At 41.4% G+C, this 16706-nt stretch overlaps 2 protein-coding genes across 3 annotated transcripts in view; one reads left to right on the top strand and one right to left on the bottom strand.

Annotated features, from left to right (window-relative positions):
- NGLY1 (N-glycanase 1) overlaps positions 1-7062 on the bottom strand; it is a 28591-nt gene extending 21529 nt beyond the window's left edge. Inside the window, exons 1-3 of the mRNA XM_027722022.2 lie at positions 6909-7062; positions 5710-5824; positions 3426-3659 (exon numbers count right to left, since the gene is read on the bottom strand). Of these exons, the coding sequence (XP_027577823.1) occupies positions 3426-3659; positions 5710-5824; positions 6909-7036 (477 nt within the window). The 5' untranslated portion in view covers positions 7037-7062. The remainder of the gene's footprint in view (positions 1-3425; positions 3660-5709; positions 5825-6908) is intronic.
- A 2767-nt stretch (positions 7063-9829) lies between these two features.
- On the top strand, positions 9830-16021 carry OXSM (3-oxoacyl-ACP synthase, mitochondrial). 2 transcript variants are annotated; one of them, XM_039384816.1, is made up of 3 exons: positions 9830-9963; positions 11997-13013; positions 15415-16021. In XM_039384816.1, the coding sequence occupies exons 2-3, from the start codon at positions 12031-12033 to the stop codon at positions 15815-15817; spliced, it is 1386 nt and encodes a 461-aa protein (XP_039240750.1). In that variant the 5' UTR covers positions 9830-9963; positions 11997-12030; the 3' UTR covers positions 15818-16021. The 2 variants fall into 2 exon arrangements, with proteins under 2 accessions (XP_039240750.1, XP_027577824.1); XM_027722023.2 differs by lacking the exon at positions 9830-9963 and adding an exon at positions 9981-10176.
- The last annotated feature ends 685 nt before the right edge of the window (positions 16022-16706 follow it).

Here is a 16706-nt window from a genome sequence, read left to right as displayed (position 1 = left end):
AATTTACGAACTTTCACCTTAAGGCAAAAAACCAAGCTCTTCTTATTTTTAGCTTAAGTCAGTCATAATTCTATAGTCATACTTACATTATATGTATTGCAGGTAAAATGCTTATGTGTAAAGATATCAACAAAAATCGCAGGCAACACCACCCAAACTGTAAGTCTGACCTTGTCATCTCTGAGCATTCTGAATGGTGTCCTCAGGGAAAAGTGTACTGACTCAGACAGAAGAGAAAATTGTTTCTAAGGACACCTCCGACAGCAAAGCTTCTGACTTATTCCAGTCCCCTACCCCATTCCCTCACCTTTCATTTGGACACATTTTACCTGAAATCCATAAAAAAACCTGTAAACACTTTCATTTCCTGGACACCGCTACACCAGTTCGTAGAACTCTTGTTATTGATGACTGCTGCTTTTTTATTTCTTATTTATGAATGTTGCCTGTCTATTTCTACTTCCTTCTCTCACACATCAACTCTGATACAGATTTGAATAGACAGCCCTGTGACCATAAAGTGAACACACTCTTTCAGTAGAAATTGTGTATGAGAACTAGGCTGGATCAGTCAGTCATCGTAAGTGTCACCTAGTGACAACTACAAGTCGCACCCAATAAGGTACACCCATAGCTAGTAAAATAAACAGCTGAAGTTAATAATAACGGAGTTAGTAGCTGAGCAAGCTACTTACCCCCCTTTAAAGGGGAGTAACATAGAAAATGAAATGAGATTTTTAAATTAAGGGCCTAGCATATTTTGGGGGGAAGCCCGTGGCACTGCTAAATTACCTTTTCTCTATGCTATATCATGCTTCAGTCTTTAGCCTTGTTAACTACCATCTTAATTTAATCAAAAATCCCACCCTTTCCTGAGATGCTGGCAGCAAACACAGGTGTGAGAACTCTTCAGAAGATAATTTCTTTCAAAGGAGCACTTCAATTACAAGTGATTATTTTGATGCTGGAGAGTACTGCAGGACCAGTCTTTAATTTTCATAACTGCTAAAACAGAACAGAGCTTGTTTTACTCCTCCTGGAGGTCATAAGCTATAGGTAACTGGTTTAACATCATAAACTCAATTGTGTCCAGATTCACCTTAATGCAAGTTGAAAGAACAGAAATAAGGGATGTTAGAGACTTCCAAAGGCTTATAGACCTTCATGTTCTGTCAGCTTCCTGAAAGAATATTCAGAGATATTGCTAAGCACAGCAGGAAGTCTCCCAGAAAAACTATTCCGGTCTTCCCACTGGCAAACACCCTAAGTGTTACAGTAGTGCTTAACTGTTTTCATGGAAGCCACTGTGTAATGATGAAGTCTTATGCAAAAATCTTAGAAGGGTGGTGAACGTCACAGCAGTTCTAAGTTTGGATACAACTTTCCTCCTGTAGTCACTATACCATCTAGGAAAGGATCAGAATCCATATAACAGAATTAATGACTAGCCAGAGCTTTCCTTTCCCCGACTCTCAAGAACGTTTTACAACGAGAAGCGTAGAAGAGATATATGAGGTAAAATAATGATAGGTTAGGTCCCTAGAACTGTGCCATTTAGGAATATTCCTGTGTTGTCTCAAGTAAGCCAATCTTCCCTGCGCTTACCAGGACTCCCATGAATGACAAATGTAACACATAGGCAAGAAAAAAATGCTTGCACTACAGAAACCACTCTAAATCTCTCTGACATCTGTCAGCAGAGCACACAACAATAATACAACTATAACTCGGCATCATACTCACTAAAAAACAAAACCCCCATTGCTGTGCAAGCAAAACAGCCAAGTCACAGCCAGAAGGTATTTTATGGACTTCCTTCCCATCAACCCAGACTACACAGATCAAATTCGATGGTTCAGAGAGCTATCAGTATAGTTCCCCGAAGGGATCAGCTGAAATACAGCATTCTAATAAAGCGCCAACATTGCATTTCCAGTGTCTCTAAATTGTAGTAAGTTTGGTCCCACCATCCATGCTGAATCTTAAGAAGTGTGGAAAATTAACAGTTGCAAAGAAATGGATCCACTATGATGGCTACTGTATGTTGGGGCAGAATAACTATAAATGGAAAGGATTAACATCAGAATACATTGTGTCAACTTGAAATCTGCAATATTTTTCTCATTGCAAGATCAACTTTTAAAGGTTCCAGTACTAAGCAACACAGCAGCAAGTCACTCTAGAGGTTTTATAATCACTTCCAAAAACCACTGCAGAACTGGCTGAAACAGTAAAAATCAAGAAGCAGGCAAAAAAACAACCCAGAAATCCCCAACCAAATTCAAATAAATCTAGTTAATATATTTCAGAGGCAATTACTACCAGGCTAGCATAATTAAACAGCTCAATATTCAAGTGTCTACAACAGTTCCCTTCCCAAAGGATATTTTGGGTGATGATGGGTCACTGAGAGCTCTCTATCCCCAAAAGCCATCACTTCAAACCATGCTGTACCATTTCTTGTCCACTGATTTTGGGTAGGTATTGGGAATAAACAGTATGTCATAGTTCAGTATCCAACAATATCCTGATAACTTAAAAGTGGCAAACTGTGTTTAAGGATGTATGAGAAGCAAGCTTTTTTTGAAAGGATTCAACTTACACCAACTTTAAGACCAAAGTGACACTGATTCAAGGAAAAAAAAGCTCTCTGGAAAATTAAACCAAAGCATCCTTAAAACCTTCTATCTAAAGGCGTAACCTAATTTTTCAAAGCTGTATGAGATGTTCCATCTTCTTCCATTGGGCCAGTTAACACCAGATGAAAGGATACTGCCTCTGTCTTGATCGGGAACTTCATCTCAACCTCTTGGACAAGGGAAACTCAGCATAGATAACTACAGATTTGTCCTCCCCTGGCTAAATTCCTGTCTTCAACGACAGGCACCTGTGAAAGAAGAAAGGCCTCCTCACAGGCTACACATAGAAATCATAGTGCATGAACCAAGATACCAACAACTAAAAACAGTACAATCACTTTCCTGTTCTTTCTCAGGCTCTCAAATACCAAATATAAGCCTAGTCTTTGCTTCCCACCCCTCCCCTTGTTCCCCACGTTGCTGTTCCCTCCCAATACAAATCAGCTTTTTTTCATGACACCCTGATTAAAAAAACATTCATGGAGATCTTCAACAAAATCTCTTGCCAATATTCTACTTATGGCACATTTCATGTTTAAGTTGCGTGGAGATTGAAGAAAACACTCAAAAAACTTCAGAAACCATTGGAAAAAAACCCCTCTAGTCCAACCTCCTACTCAAAACAGGTCAGGCCAAGTTCCTCTAAGCTTTACTCAGATGGAGCTTATAAATGTGCTCATTTGGAGACTACACCGCTTCTCTGAGCAACCTGTCCCAACAGTCAACTTTTCTTCAACCTTTATATTCAAGACTAATGAACCTATAAAGTTTCCAGGTTATAATTACCATTTCAAGAGATTGCACAAGTGATGTTTCTGGTCGCTGACGGGCAGGGGCAAGAACAGGTCTTGAAGGCTGTTGTGCAGCTGTCTGAGTGCTGCTGACAGTTTCAGCGGATCCTGATTTGGGGATTTGGTTTGACTCATTCAGTCTGCTGCTTCTCTCTCCAGCAATTAAGTCTCTGATTTTACGTAGTTGCTCAATCGAAGCTTCCTTAGGGAAAACCAGGTGAGTTTCTCCCTGAAATTTAGACAAATGAATTCAGCAGTTAATGCAGATCTAAGGTACTCAATGGTTTTTAAGTTAGCATGCTAAGACTTGGCAGGATTCAGCTTTCAGATTGGGTCCCTTCACAGCAGAAGCTTGAGGTCCCTCACAGCTTCAGAAGCCATTAGATTAAGAACTTACAGTCAATCTAGAGAAAAAAGGCCCATAATAACATGCTTTTGTTAGTAACTTATTCTGCAGAGCCACACATGGACTATGGACTATGTAGTTATGGTTTCGGAGAGAAAGCAGCAACAACAGAAATGAACAACAAATGCCCAGTTCTCACAGGACAGCAGTGAAATGCTTGGCAACACAGTAGGACAGCCAATGCTGGGAGAAGACCTTAGAATGGCACCTGCTGGGAATTCTCTTCCATACTAATATTTGTTAGGTTTAACTTTTCAGATAGGAAATATTATTTTTATTGAGACCTGCACCCAGGTTGATTTCTGGGCTCCTATTTTTGATTGTAACACGATTATTGGCAGCATAACAAAAAATCAGTAACTGTTACAGAAGCAAGTATCAGCATACTTAGCATAAAGAAATAGGTTGCTAAAAGCATGAATATCCTGAAGCATTTATACTTTAACAGTTTCAGTTTCTACCACTGAAACACTTCTATTTATTGAGGTGAGTAATTTGTTTATCCACAGCTACCTTAGGTCACCTATCATTGCAGATGCAGTGCTTCACATTAACACTTAAAATCACTGCAAAACTAAAAGGAATGTATCAATCTCCCAGAAGAGTGAGGAAATACATTCCTCATTTTTTAATTGAAAAAGTTTGCTTACTAAGCAGAGACAAAAGAAGGAACAATTTTAGTTAACCAGCTGAAGAGAAATTGGTGAGCTCCAGCCTTGACTGACACAATAACCATAAGACTGAGCCAACACATTCAGAGATCTGCTTGAGTGCTTCACTAGCTACACCAACCACCTCCTGGCTAAAATACATCATTAGAAGTCTCCTGAGCACCAGCATGAGAATAAATCCACAGACTGTTTCTCCCTCTGCAGTCACCACTTCTTTCAGCACACCTTTTTTTTTAATTAGAACAATTACACTAATTAACCCAAAGAGAAGGCAGAGGTCTCATGACAGCTTAGCCTAAGTAACAGAATATATGTACCCACAGAGAAGTGTGGCATCAAATAGACAAAGGAAAGCAAGAGCTTTGCACCATTAAACAAGAGCTGAGTTTCCACCCCAGGTCTCCAATAATTACAAAGGCTGCTTCTAGTTTAACAATCTTGGCAGTTTAAGTTCCACCAAGACAGGGACCACATCAGGACACAAAGCAATGTTCGAAATACATCTTTGTGACTGCAACAGAATCAAGATTCACTCCAAACTACTTCAGGATATAGTTTTCTAACTTTTTAAAATGAACTTTTAAAGACTCAGTCCTCCTACTACTACCTGAAGAGTCTACTGCCCTTTACTGCTGTCATGACAACACCAATACTTGTGCAGCTGCACTACAAACTACTCTGGTTTTGGTTTAGGGAATTGATTTTTAATCAAATCAGCTTCCCTTACCTAACCCACTATGGGGCCACAGAAGTCCTACTGACAGCAGGAACAAGGAGCAGAAATGCAGTGCTTTCTTTTTCTCTCTTCCAAATGACAGTTTCTACACACATTTACAATGTCTGATGGAGCAGTCTGATGTCCACCTAAAAGCGGGTTGCTACTAAGAGAGGGGGGTTTTAACCCTGCTTCCCACCATTTCCTTTGTGGAATGTATCCAGCCATTCAGCAAACCAGCAGTGCACCTGAGCAGCAGAAAACCAACCTTGTCACGGATTAGCTTAGCCCTAGCTCCACCAGATTTCTGAAGCAGCCTCATCTAAATTCGCTGTTGGTATCTGTGGATATTTGCAAACAAGGACTGAAAAAAGTAGCAATTGGCTTAAAATCTACTGCCTTGCAACTCGGGAAGCAGAAAAAAATCATCCATCAATTTTAGTGTGTAAACTGATGAAGACACCAGAAATTACTAAATTACACTCACCTCCTGAAACCCCATTTCAAATAAACATTCAACCGCTCCTCTGACAGGCAACAGCCTTGTGGAAAATGCTGGATTTCCAATCCGAATTAATCTATATTTTTCTTCATATGGATTCCTGAAGAAATAAAAGTCATAATTATGTTTGCAAATTAAATAAACACTTAAAAGTTAGGTAACTGCACTAACTCATAAGGGATTTTTAAAAAGTTTTGTTTCCTTCATACCATGTAGGCAGAACGTGAAGCCTACCTAAAACTTTTACTTAATTCTTGTCCTTTTGCACTTAAAGAGTTACAAACCGGTGCTAAATTTTAGTTCGCAACTTCAATTCATAAACACATGTTTTGTAGTGCTACCCAGCAGGGCTTAGTCTGCAGTGACACTCAGAGACAACTTCACATCCCCCTCTACCTGGTAGCACTCTAATTGAACTTCTCAATTTGATGCTGGATGGGCTTTAGTCCTACCATGGAAGTTGTGCTAAAGTGCCTGATACATGGGTGAAACAACTGCGGTTTCTGCTTCTCGAAGGGCTGCCTCTCACTTCCTATTTCCTCTTTCAACTTTTAAAAACCTCCTTCTCTCGCTTCTTCCTTTAAAAAGAGTCAGCCCAGGATGCACCATTCTCTGTCACACAGCAGCTTTTACAAGTATATATAGACAGGGAGGGGCAGCTCATACACCTCGAGATGCTGGAAGAAGACATCAAGGTCAATCACACATATTAGTGCGTATGTGCACCCTACAGGGCCACCTCCAGAAATTCAACTATAATTAACTCTTGGTACCAACCTTGCTAAGTCAGAAGGGAAGGGCAAGAGAAAAATCCAGAAAAAAAAAGAAGATCAAGTCAAAACGAAGTTAAAATCAAGTTAAAATCAGCATTACTTGTTATTACCTGCTTTTAGGTGAATAAATGCTTGCAAAATCAGGGACAACGCATGATTTTGCGTTTACCACAAAAAAAACGCCCCCCAAGCTTTCAAAACAAACCAATCAGCAAAAAACAAAGAAATAAAAATCCAGGACACTACATCTCTAGCTAAGTAACCTTATTTTTAAAACAACGACAAAAAGACGCGAGAAGCTTCAGAACTTCGACGTTACACAACAGAAGCAAAGCCGCCGCTCGGCGCCGGGGAGCGGCCGCGGGAACCCTGCGGCACTGCCCGCGGAACGAAGGCGGCGACCCGACTCACCGGAGGATGTTGTCGGCGTACGTGAGGAGCAGGCGCGACGCCTCCAGGAAGATCTCGCGGCCGTTCTGGCACAGCTCGCTCACGGCGGCGGAGCCCGGCGCGGACGACAGACCCAGCGCGGCCGCCATCGCTCCCCCCACCCAGCGGCACCGCCCGCCCCCGCCACTGCGCCAAACGCATGCGCAATGGGAGCGACGAGGTCACCGCCCTCCGCCGGGCAGCACCGCCCGCCCCATCACGCATGCGCGGGGGGAGCGGCGCGGTCACTGCGCGCAGACGCCGCACCCACAGCTCGTGCGTGAGGTGGGGGGGCCTTAAAGGGCCAGAGGGGGGTTAATACATTCCCGATCCCCCAGTGCAGCGGGATCTCCCGGTCACACCACGTTGTCCCGAACTAGGTTCTTTCTCCCGGTGTGCAAGAGGCCGATCCACACACGGAGTGGATGTATTTGATTTATTTACAGTTCTGCTCAGAAAGGGGTGCTGCGTGGCAAATCCACAAAGCCGGCACGACGACTACCAAAACTTTTCGCTATTTATACATGTTAGCGAACAAAGGCATTAATGTTCATTGGCGGTAATTTACCTAGTTCTCTTATTAATTAGGCTTCTATTGGTTGAGTTTTTTCCTTATCTAGGGGGTTCTGCCAAATGTCCTTGTGGGCAGTAAATTCTGCATTCTTTGTGTCCACTACCAGTGGTACATCCTTCTTCCCATGCTTTGTTAACCTTTCCCTAGGTCTGAGATCATTGAAACATGTCGAGCCCTAAACCTTAACAAAGCAATTCTTTCAACAAGCAATTTTTCTTTCTGACACCTGGACCATCACTTAGAGCTTGATTAAATCTCCTTTCTTGTTGATTCGGCTTGAAAGTAGACAAAGATCAAACATCAAAAAACATCCTGTCCTAAAAAAATTTTTACATATTCCACATTTTGAAACATCAGGAGCCCCTTGGCAGGCAGTAACATCCTCAAGGATATAAATCTCCTTCTCTACTGCCCTGGCTTGGCAATGCTCTCTGATGGTGCCAAACCTTCAGCCTCACCTGGGCTACCTGGGTGGAATACCACTGAAGCAACTCGCTCCTGCCCCAACACCTCGCCCAGCACTACCCAAAGTCTGTTCCAGCAAAGCTAAAAAGCCCTGGTTGGCTGCTTCTAGACATTTGTGCTACCAGTGAAAGAACTGCGATGAAGAACCTTGGACACAAAGACTGGTGAGGCTTTGCTTTCTTAGGAATGCAGATTTAAAGAGTTCCAAGCAAAAGAGGCCTTTGAAATTCAGCCTGATTTTGCAGCTGACATTACATTCTAGCTCTGCTGTCTGCTTCTGACAGGTCACTGCTCAGCTTCTGTGATTTTTTAAAGGAAGTGGTACATATCCCTCACAAAAGCTGAGATTTAACACTGGGCAATTCACTTTTGCTGAGACTGCACTTATTGTTCCTACTAGTATTGTTGAAAAAAGTTACTAACACAGCCCTCAGAATCATGAAATTGGTACCAAAGTAATAAAATTTTAATTTAAGATGATGTTCCTTGGCTGCTGCTTCAGCTTTTAACTTCCTTTCCATGTCTTTCACATAGTTATGTGGCTCTGAATGTTGGCTGCGCTCTGAAATTTAATGATTAACTAAATTGCTATATGTGTAACAAAAGTATATAATGCATATAAGTATAGCATTTGTAAATAGTGCTTTGGAAGTACTTATAGGAAAGCTGTATGAAAATTGAGAAGACCAAGTGCCAACTTCCAACAAATTACTAACACACAAATGTCCAAGGAATATTATTTCTAAAGGGAAATTAAATACAGATGCTTCATTTAAAAATAGTAGTTTTTTTCTATACTAAGTACTTCATTTCCCTCCTTTTTGGCATCTAGGTTTTTTTTTTTTCCTTTTTTACTGCAGTAGGTGCTTCATTAATGTGCTATGGTTTGTATTTAGAAGTAGCTGTGATTGCAGCTAAGAAGCATCATCGTATTGTGTGTAAGTAAACAGATTTCAGTTTTCTTACTGCCCTACACTATAAAAGGTATCACCTGACAAGTAAACTCCCCATTTATGTAATTAATTCATGTCTCTGTTGATGAGACTTTGACACACATTTTATGGTCTGCCATGGTAGCTTCTCAGTCTTCGTGTATTTTAAGTGAGATAGCAGTGTCCTAAGTAAAAATCTAGTTGTTCGTACATGTCATTTCAGGCACAGCTTGGTCTCAATTCAGATCATCCATTCTTGCAGCTGGAAGCAGCAACCACAAATAGTTTACTCGTGTGCATTGGTGCTGTTGGCATATTTGTACCTGTATTCTCAAGACTCTGCTGTAAAGCCAGTGATCATTTAGTCTTTGTCTTCTCTACCAGCATTTCAGAATCCGTGAGGAGGAGCACTTTCAAGAAATCATTTAGACTGGAAAAGATCTTTACTATCACTGAGTCCAGTGCTGTCAAGTCCACCACTAAACCATGTCCCCAAATGTCACGTCTGCACATCTTTTAAACACCCCCAGGGACGGTGACTCCACCACTTCCCTCGGCAGCCTGGTCAAATGCTAGACAACTGCTTCCAGTGAAGAAAACGTTCCTAATATCCAATCTAAACCTCCCCTGGCACAACTTGAGGCCATTTCCTCTGGTTCTGTCACTTGTTACCTGGGAGAATGTGAAACAGACTCCCACCTGTCTACAGCCTCTATTCAAACAGCTGCAGAGAGCGATAAGGTCTTGCGTATTACTCCACCGGAGACCGTGTGTTTGTTTGAGAGGGGGTTTCCTTACTCTTCCTTTGCGTGTTTAATCACGCGGTTTGGGAAGGAAATGATAACCTCGCCTTTTCCAGCTCCCTGGGTTATTTACACCACCTCGCTCCCCACCCGCCTACACCGCGAGGCGGGGCCAGACGAGAGGAAGCGCCGCTGGGCCGCGCGTACCTCCTCCTCTTCCCCCCCCCCCGGCCTGCCGCGTGGTGCGGCCCCGCGCCGCCGGAACGGGAGCGGGAGGCAGAGCGAACCATCGCGGAGCGGGGGGGGGAGCCCGGGCGGCGGAGGTACCGCTGAGGCGGAGGGCGGTGGGGACCGCGGGGGAAGCCGCTCCCAGCGGGGCGGGGCGGCAATGGCGGCGGAGGGCAGTGCGTTTGGGCCAGGGTTTGACTGCTGATGTAGGCATTAAAAGTAGTCACTACCCTTTGAACAGCCGGGGCCGTCCGGTAATGCTTGTTTCCGGGGGAAGTTGCCCCGCGCCTGGTTTTCCCGCAGAGCAGGTATCGGGCATTGCTTGGGTTAAACAGGACGGCTTGGCACCTGGCACCGGGTGACGGCGTGGGGATGTGGGACGCGCTGCTTTACAGAGCTCTGCAGTCATAGGTGTATGCACACACACATATATGTATACACGCATATATGTACACACGCACACATATACGTTATCATGCATTTATATATATAATTATAAATAATACGTTATACATCACATTGTATATGCTATACTATATATAACAGATATTTAGGATATATGGATATACATGTTATACGTTATGTAATATATACATATAATACTGCAGAGCTCTATTATATATGTTATATATAGTACATATTTATATGTACTATATGTTGTATATGTTACGTATATAATGTATTATATACTATATATAGTAACATATATATAGTATGTATATATTGTATACCTGTATTTATATATACTGGCTCTCTTTATAAAGGCCAGGCTAACTGGCTTAGCTAAAATGGCAGATTTGGGGCAGATTTGGGTCAGGGTAAGGATGCCCTAAACCAGGCATCCTTAAAAAAAGAATTTTGTTTCATTATAATTATTTTTTAAAAAATAGTTACACAAAATATATACAAAATTTAATCTATAATTATTTATTAATTTTATTCCTCATCCCTGAAAGTGTACAAGGCAAGGCTGGATGAGGCTTTGAGCAACACGTTCTAGTGAGAGGTGTCCCTGCAGCAGGGTTGGAACTAGATGATCTTTAAGTCCTTTCCAACCCAGGCCATTCTATGATTCTGTGATATTCTTTATTATCGCTGTTGCGTACTTGTGCTGCCACAGCTCGGGGTGTTTTAGCAGGAGTGCGTTAGCCCAGCAGCCCCGTGTAGTCCCCATACAGCTCCCTATATTTTACCAAAGAGCTGGGGATGCCAAGTTGCCCTTTTTATGAGTCAAAAAGCAGGTGACCAGTTGCAGCCGGTATCGTAGGTGTTGACAGAGCTGTGCTGCAGCCACTGCCCCGTTCCAGCATGCCAAATGCGTGCAATTGGACCAACTCCGGACCTGGCAGTTGCCAAGGCAAGGGAGAGAGACTGCGGTGCAGTATGGCAGCATCACTGCTAGGCATGGTCCTCTTGTCCCACCTGAAGTATTCGTGCTCAGCAGTGGCCTTCTGCCATCGCTTGACATCCCTCTTGATATGTGGGGTGTGCCGATGGGAGGTGGTGGTGTAGCGCATCTTGCTCAAACCACTTCAGGTGCTGTCCCCTGACAGTGTAAATACCCAAGGCTGATAAGGGATAGATGGAGGTAGAAAGATGAGGACTCTTGTCCAAGCTATGTAATTACATTGGTGGCAGAACCAGGAAGAATTTATTGACTTCTATTCTGAGTTTTTGAGACCGTTCTGCCTGACATGAAGGTTGAGATAACAACATCTTTAACTTGGTAATGCTAGGACATACACTTTAAGGTGAACACACTTTGGCCCTTAGAAGAATGAAGCTGTTAATGTTCATTGTCCATACCTTCAGCCATCTGGTGGTTAAAGCCCTGGGGAGAGTTTTGCAGCAAAACCAGAGAGTGTGTTGCAGGCCACAGTAGTGCAAACTCATATTCATTAGCAGCTTAAGGTAGATGAGGCCACTAGAGGCATTCCCAAAGTGACTGTGTTTCTGTGCCTTGTCTATGATAACTCGTACTATTCCTGATTACAGACACAGAAACTACATCTCTTTCTACAGGTTTGAAAATAGGCTTTCTTGTAAAAAGCAAGTTATTAATTCATTGTACTTGGAATGTTTTCCACACTGGCTGTTTTATTGTTGTGTTTGTGTCTTCCCCCTCCAGTTACAGGAATGTGCTTGAAGTGATTATTGCCACCATGTTCTCACAGCACTCGCAGGATCTGTTAAAGGTTGCAAATCTTCATCTCCGGAGTCTGAATTTAAATCTACATTTACAAAACCACAGAAGAGCTTTCAGCAAGTCACTGCCTGCATGTCGAAGGAAAGTAGTGGTTACAGGTATTGGCTTAGTGTCCCCTCTTGGTGTGGGGACTCAGTTTGTGTGGAAGCACCTTCTTGAAGGAGGCAGTGGGATTACATCACTAGATGGGGAAGAATATGCAGGCATCCCATGTAGAGTGGCTGCTTGTGTGCCAAGGGGAAAAAAGGAGGGTCAGTTCAGTGAAGAAAGCTTTGTGTCAAAGTCAGAGATCAAATCCATGAGTTCTGCCACTGTGATGGCCATCGGTGCAGCAGAACTAGCAATGAAGGACTCCGGCTGGTCTCCCCAGTCTGAACAGGATCGCTTAAGTGCCGGTGTGGCAATTGGGATGGGAATGGTTCCACTGGAAGAAATTTCTGACACAGCTGCCTTATTTAAAACAAAGGGTTACAATAAGGTCAGCCCGTTTTTTGTGCCAAAGATTTTAGTTAATATGGCAGCAGGCCATATCAGCATTAAGTACCAACTGAAAGGGCCAAATCACGCTGTGTCAACCGCTTGTACCACAGGCGCACATGCAGTTGGAGACTCCTTTAGGTTTATTGCTGCTGGTGATGCTGATGTCATGTTGGCTGGAGGGACTGAGGCTTGCATTAGTCCTTTGTCTTTGGCTGGATTCGCAAGAGCTCGGGCCCTCAGCACGAGTTTTAACTCGAGCCCTAAAACGGCCTGTCGACCGTTTGATTCGAAGAGAGAAGGGTTTGTAATGGGAGAGGGTGCTGCTGTGCTGGTCTTGGAAGAGTATGGACACGCCGTACAAAGAGGTGCTAGGATCTATGCCGAAGTTTTAGGTTATGGACTGTCTGGTGATGCTTGCCACATAACAGCACCTAATCCAGAGGGAGATGGTGCGTTCAGGTAAGAACTCTATGTTGACTGTAATAGTTTCTTCATGTGTTAATTATAGTGGGTACATTTGTTTCTGTTACTGTGTGCTTTTCATAGAGAAAGGCTGTTCAATCTTGAATTAATATTACAAAAGCTTGAAAATCTGAAAAATGAAAGAGCTTCTGGTACTGTTGTTCCCCAATACTTTTTTTAGTAGCACGGTGAAGGCCAGTTTTTGCTAGAATCAGCCTTTTTTCATAGAGTTACAAAAACTTTCTCGTGTGAAAACATTTTGCTTTCGGTGTATACAGCTGTTCACATAAATAAGTCTCAATGGAAACCTCTTTTTTAAGATTTTTGTGGTGCAGTAGAACCTTTTTAGGTTCTCCTTCATCCTTTGTCCACGGAGAAGAGAGGCTGTCCCCTGCAAAAGCGTGTTATTTGTTGCAGGAAATCTCAGGTGGTGAAAACTGTAGAGCACTTGGAGGACCTGGTTTGTTAAAATATTCAGTAGTTCAGATGAAGAGCGTTGGTAGAGGGGCATAACAGAAATACACTTTAGTACTGCTTAGGGAAATGGTAAAGTTTCATCAATGTTTTTCTCATCAAAAACAGTTCACAAGTAGACGATACTTATCTAATCATTATCATTGACCTAATTAAATTGTTTGCTAAATTATGTATACCAGTTGGTGAGTTTTATGTAGGCTGAGTACTATTGCTGAGTTGACATTGGAATCTTTAGCAAAGGTTTAGTTTGCGTTATTCCAAACGTATGTGAATATTTAATATCAAAATTCAATATATCACTGCACAAATAGATCAAACTTCTTCATGGTATTGTAAAGCTGTGTTTGCATCTTTATTGGGTTAACAGATTTTTCTAGAAGTATAAATATACCATGTTTCCCTCTATGCTATTTGATTCGTATTTAATTGTTCTGCAGACTTAGGTATGAGATGAGTAATCAGAAGTGTCTTATCTCATATTTTCAGACTTACTTACCCTTGAGATGATATGGCAATATATTGTAACCGAATTTTTGTATATTTTATGATTGCAGTAGCATATAAATTAAATTCACAGTAGGAAGTAGTTGAAAGTTAATCTTGGTATCTCCAAAATGTTGCGCTTTTCCACCCTTGAGATGAGATAATACATTTTAATACCGTCTTCAAGCCAATATTTTGTTACTGCAGTGGTATATGGGTTAAATCTGGAATGTATATGCTTCTCTTACTTTTCTGTAGGAATTTTATTTACCACATCAGAAAAAAATCAGCAGAATATGTTTTTATCATCTTCTAATAACTACTTCAGTAGGAGGCTAATACATGTGTTGGAATAAACCAGCAGGAAAGGAGAGGCAAAGCCAGACTAAGGAGAGTGCATACAAAGATTGTCCTACACAAGTAATCTGGTATCTTCTTAAGTAAATATGTTTGTTGCAGATGACCTATTTAACTAAATTAATGTATCTCACGGTTGATCAGTAATCTTTTTTGCCTGAAAGTCGGCTCACTATCTAGCGACAGTGAGTGTCAGTGGCCTCCAATGTAAGCTAAACTGGATGCTTCTAAGGATAGAAGGCTGTACTAGAGACATTTAAATTTGTTTAGAAGCCTGTGTTATCTTTTTTTTTTTTGAGCTTCCTTTTATTTACTTATTTTTCATAAATTTCAAAAGAGTCAGTGGTCTTTTGCTCAGAGGCTCTTGGTTAAGTTGTATGTGCAAGGAAATGTCTGAGTAATTCCCTTCTTTCTGCTGGAAATCTGTGAGAAAATCACAGTATGGAGCTGTGGTGATCCTTATGTGTTTTTCATAAAAAAGCGTGTTTCATAGAGGCAGTCACAGTCCACAAGTTGTCAGGAGTCAAACAAAGCATACCATATTAGGGTAGAAGAGTGTGACTTTCAGTAAATTTCCTTATAAAATGAAATATAGGAATTTGTGCTATCTCCTAGACATTTTTGTAGTCTCTGGAAAGCATGCAAAAGAAGCTCATGAGGAGGATGACTGCAGATTTTTGCTTTAATTTCCCAATATTTTTGTTGGATAGAGCATACCTAAATTTTTGTAATAATGTCAGGTAGTTATTTCTCTCTCAAATATTTTCAAATTTTACACTGAAAAGGGTCTTTGACATAATAATGTAGTCTATAGAGATTGATTGTTTTAGCTTCTTTGTATTTTTCCCAACAGTGGAATTTTTAACAGCAAGTCTGATTTTATATTGGGCCTCACATCTACTACTTTTCTCTGGTAGCTAAATGTAGATGCTAATGTATTTAGTTAGATGAATTCATCTGTTGTCATTTACATCTTTGCTAAAGCAGATTTTTACATTTGATAAACATTTTTCTTTTGGTTTGTCCATTTGACAAAAATATACTGGGAAAGTCAGCATTCTGTTTTCTTTTTTTCCCCTAGGTGTATGTCTGCAGCAATAAAAGATTCTGGGATCAAACCTGAAGATGTAACATATGTCAATGCACATGCAACTTCTACACCTCTAGGAGATGCTGCTGAGAATCAAGCAATCAAGAGACTTTTTAAAGATCACTCACGTAATATTGCGGTTTCCTCAACAAAAGGAGCAACGGGACATCTCTTGGGGGCTGCAGGAGCTATTGAAGCAGCTTTTACTGCACTGTCCTGTTACCATGGAATTTTGCCACCTACTCTAAACTTACAGAAAACAGAGGCAGAGTTTGATCTCAATTACGTTCCATTAACTGCTCAGGAGTGGAAAACTGAAAAACGGCGTATAGCACTCACAAATTCGTTTGGTTTTGGTGGTACTAATGCAACTTTGTGCTTTGCAAGTGTTTAACTTATGCTGAGAATGTTGAGCAAAAATGGCACCAGTGATGATTTTCTGTACTTCTACCCTTGGTGTGTACTGTAATCTTTTCTCATCTTTGAGAGTTGCTCATTTGATGCATAAGAACTTTATTCACTCTAAAATTTACATCAGTAATTCTTTTAGAAAGAGGGAACTTCTTTTACTCATTTTAATAAAAATAAATAAAAGATCTGTTGTTTGTGTGGTGAAGAAGATTTTGTTCTTGACTAGAACAGGAGACGTGATTAAACTTCATTAGGATAGATTTTTGTATGTGTGTGACACAGAAATTGTTCAGAAACATTTATGCAAACGAGATGCTGGCTAACAAGCTAGAACTCCACACTTGGTGACTTAACTGCACGATGATACAAGGTTTATGACTGAGCTCCCCTTTGTTACCCCCTCCATATATAATTCTGCCTTTTTCTTCCTTGTACGTTGTCTCAAATATCATAGATTTTATGTGCATTCTTCCACACCAGTGGAAACTTGGAGAAACAAGGCGTCTTCTATGAAAACAAAACAAAAAAAAAACATATGCAAGAAACAAATCTGGGTCTTGTGTTGAGGAGGAGAAAGGGGAAGAAAGAGAACAGGAAAATTAAACTATACCTAAAGCTAACATAGTAATGGTGGTTTAGGTTTTTTCCTGCAAAAGAGCAAGTAAAGGACTTCAGCTATTCCTTCTGGCACCAGCCAGCATCTCAGCCAAGTACTGGCTTGATTCATAGTGCAGATGTGAGTGAAGCTGGATATCCCTGTTGATGGGTTAGTTCATTAAGAGACTTTTTACCGGTGTTCTTTTTGAAATTGTCAGTCTTAGCCTTTGACCCATGTAAGTGGAAACAAAGTAACTCACTGGATTTAAAATAAA

The sequence above is a fragment of the Pipra filicauda genome, unplaced genomic scaffold (genome assembly GCF_003945595.2).
Source record: "Pipra filicauda isolate LSUMZ 115617 unplaced genomic scaffold, ASM394559v2 scaffold379_size694699_pilon, whole genome shotgun sequence".
Classification (NCBI taxonomy): domain Eukaryota; kingdom Metazoa; phylum Chordata; class Aves; order Passeriformes; family Pipridae; genus Pipra; species Pipra filicauda.
The sequence above is the reverse complement of the archived record's forward strand: the minus strand, read 5'-3'. Positions and strand labels throughout refer to the sequence as shown.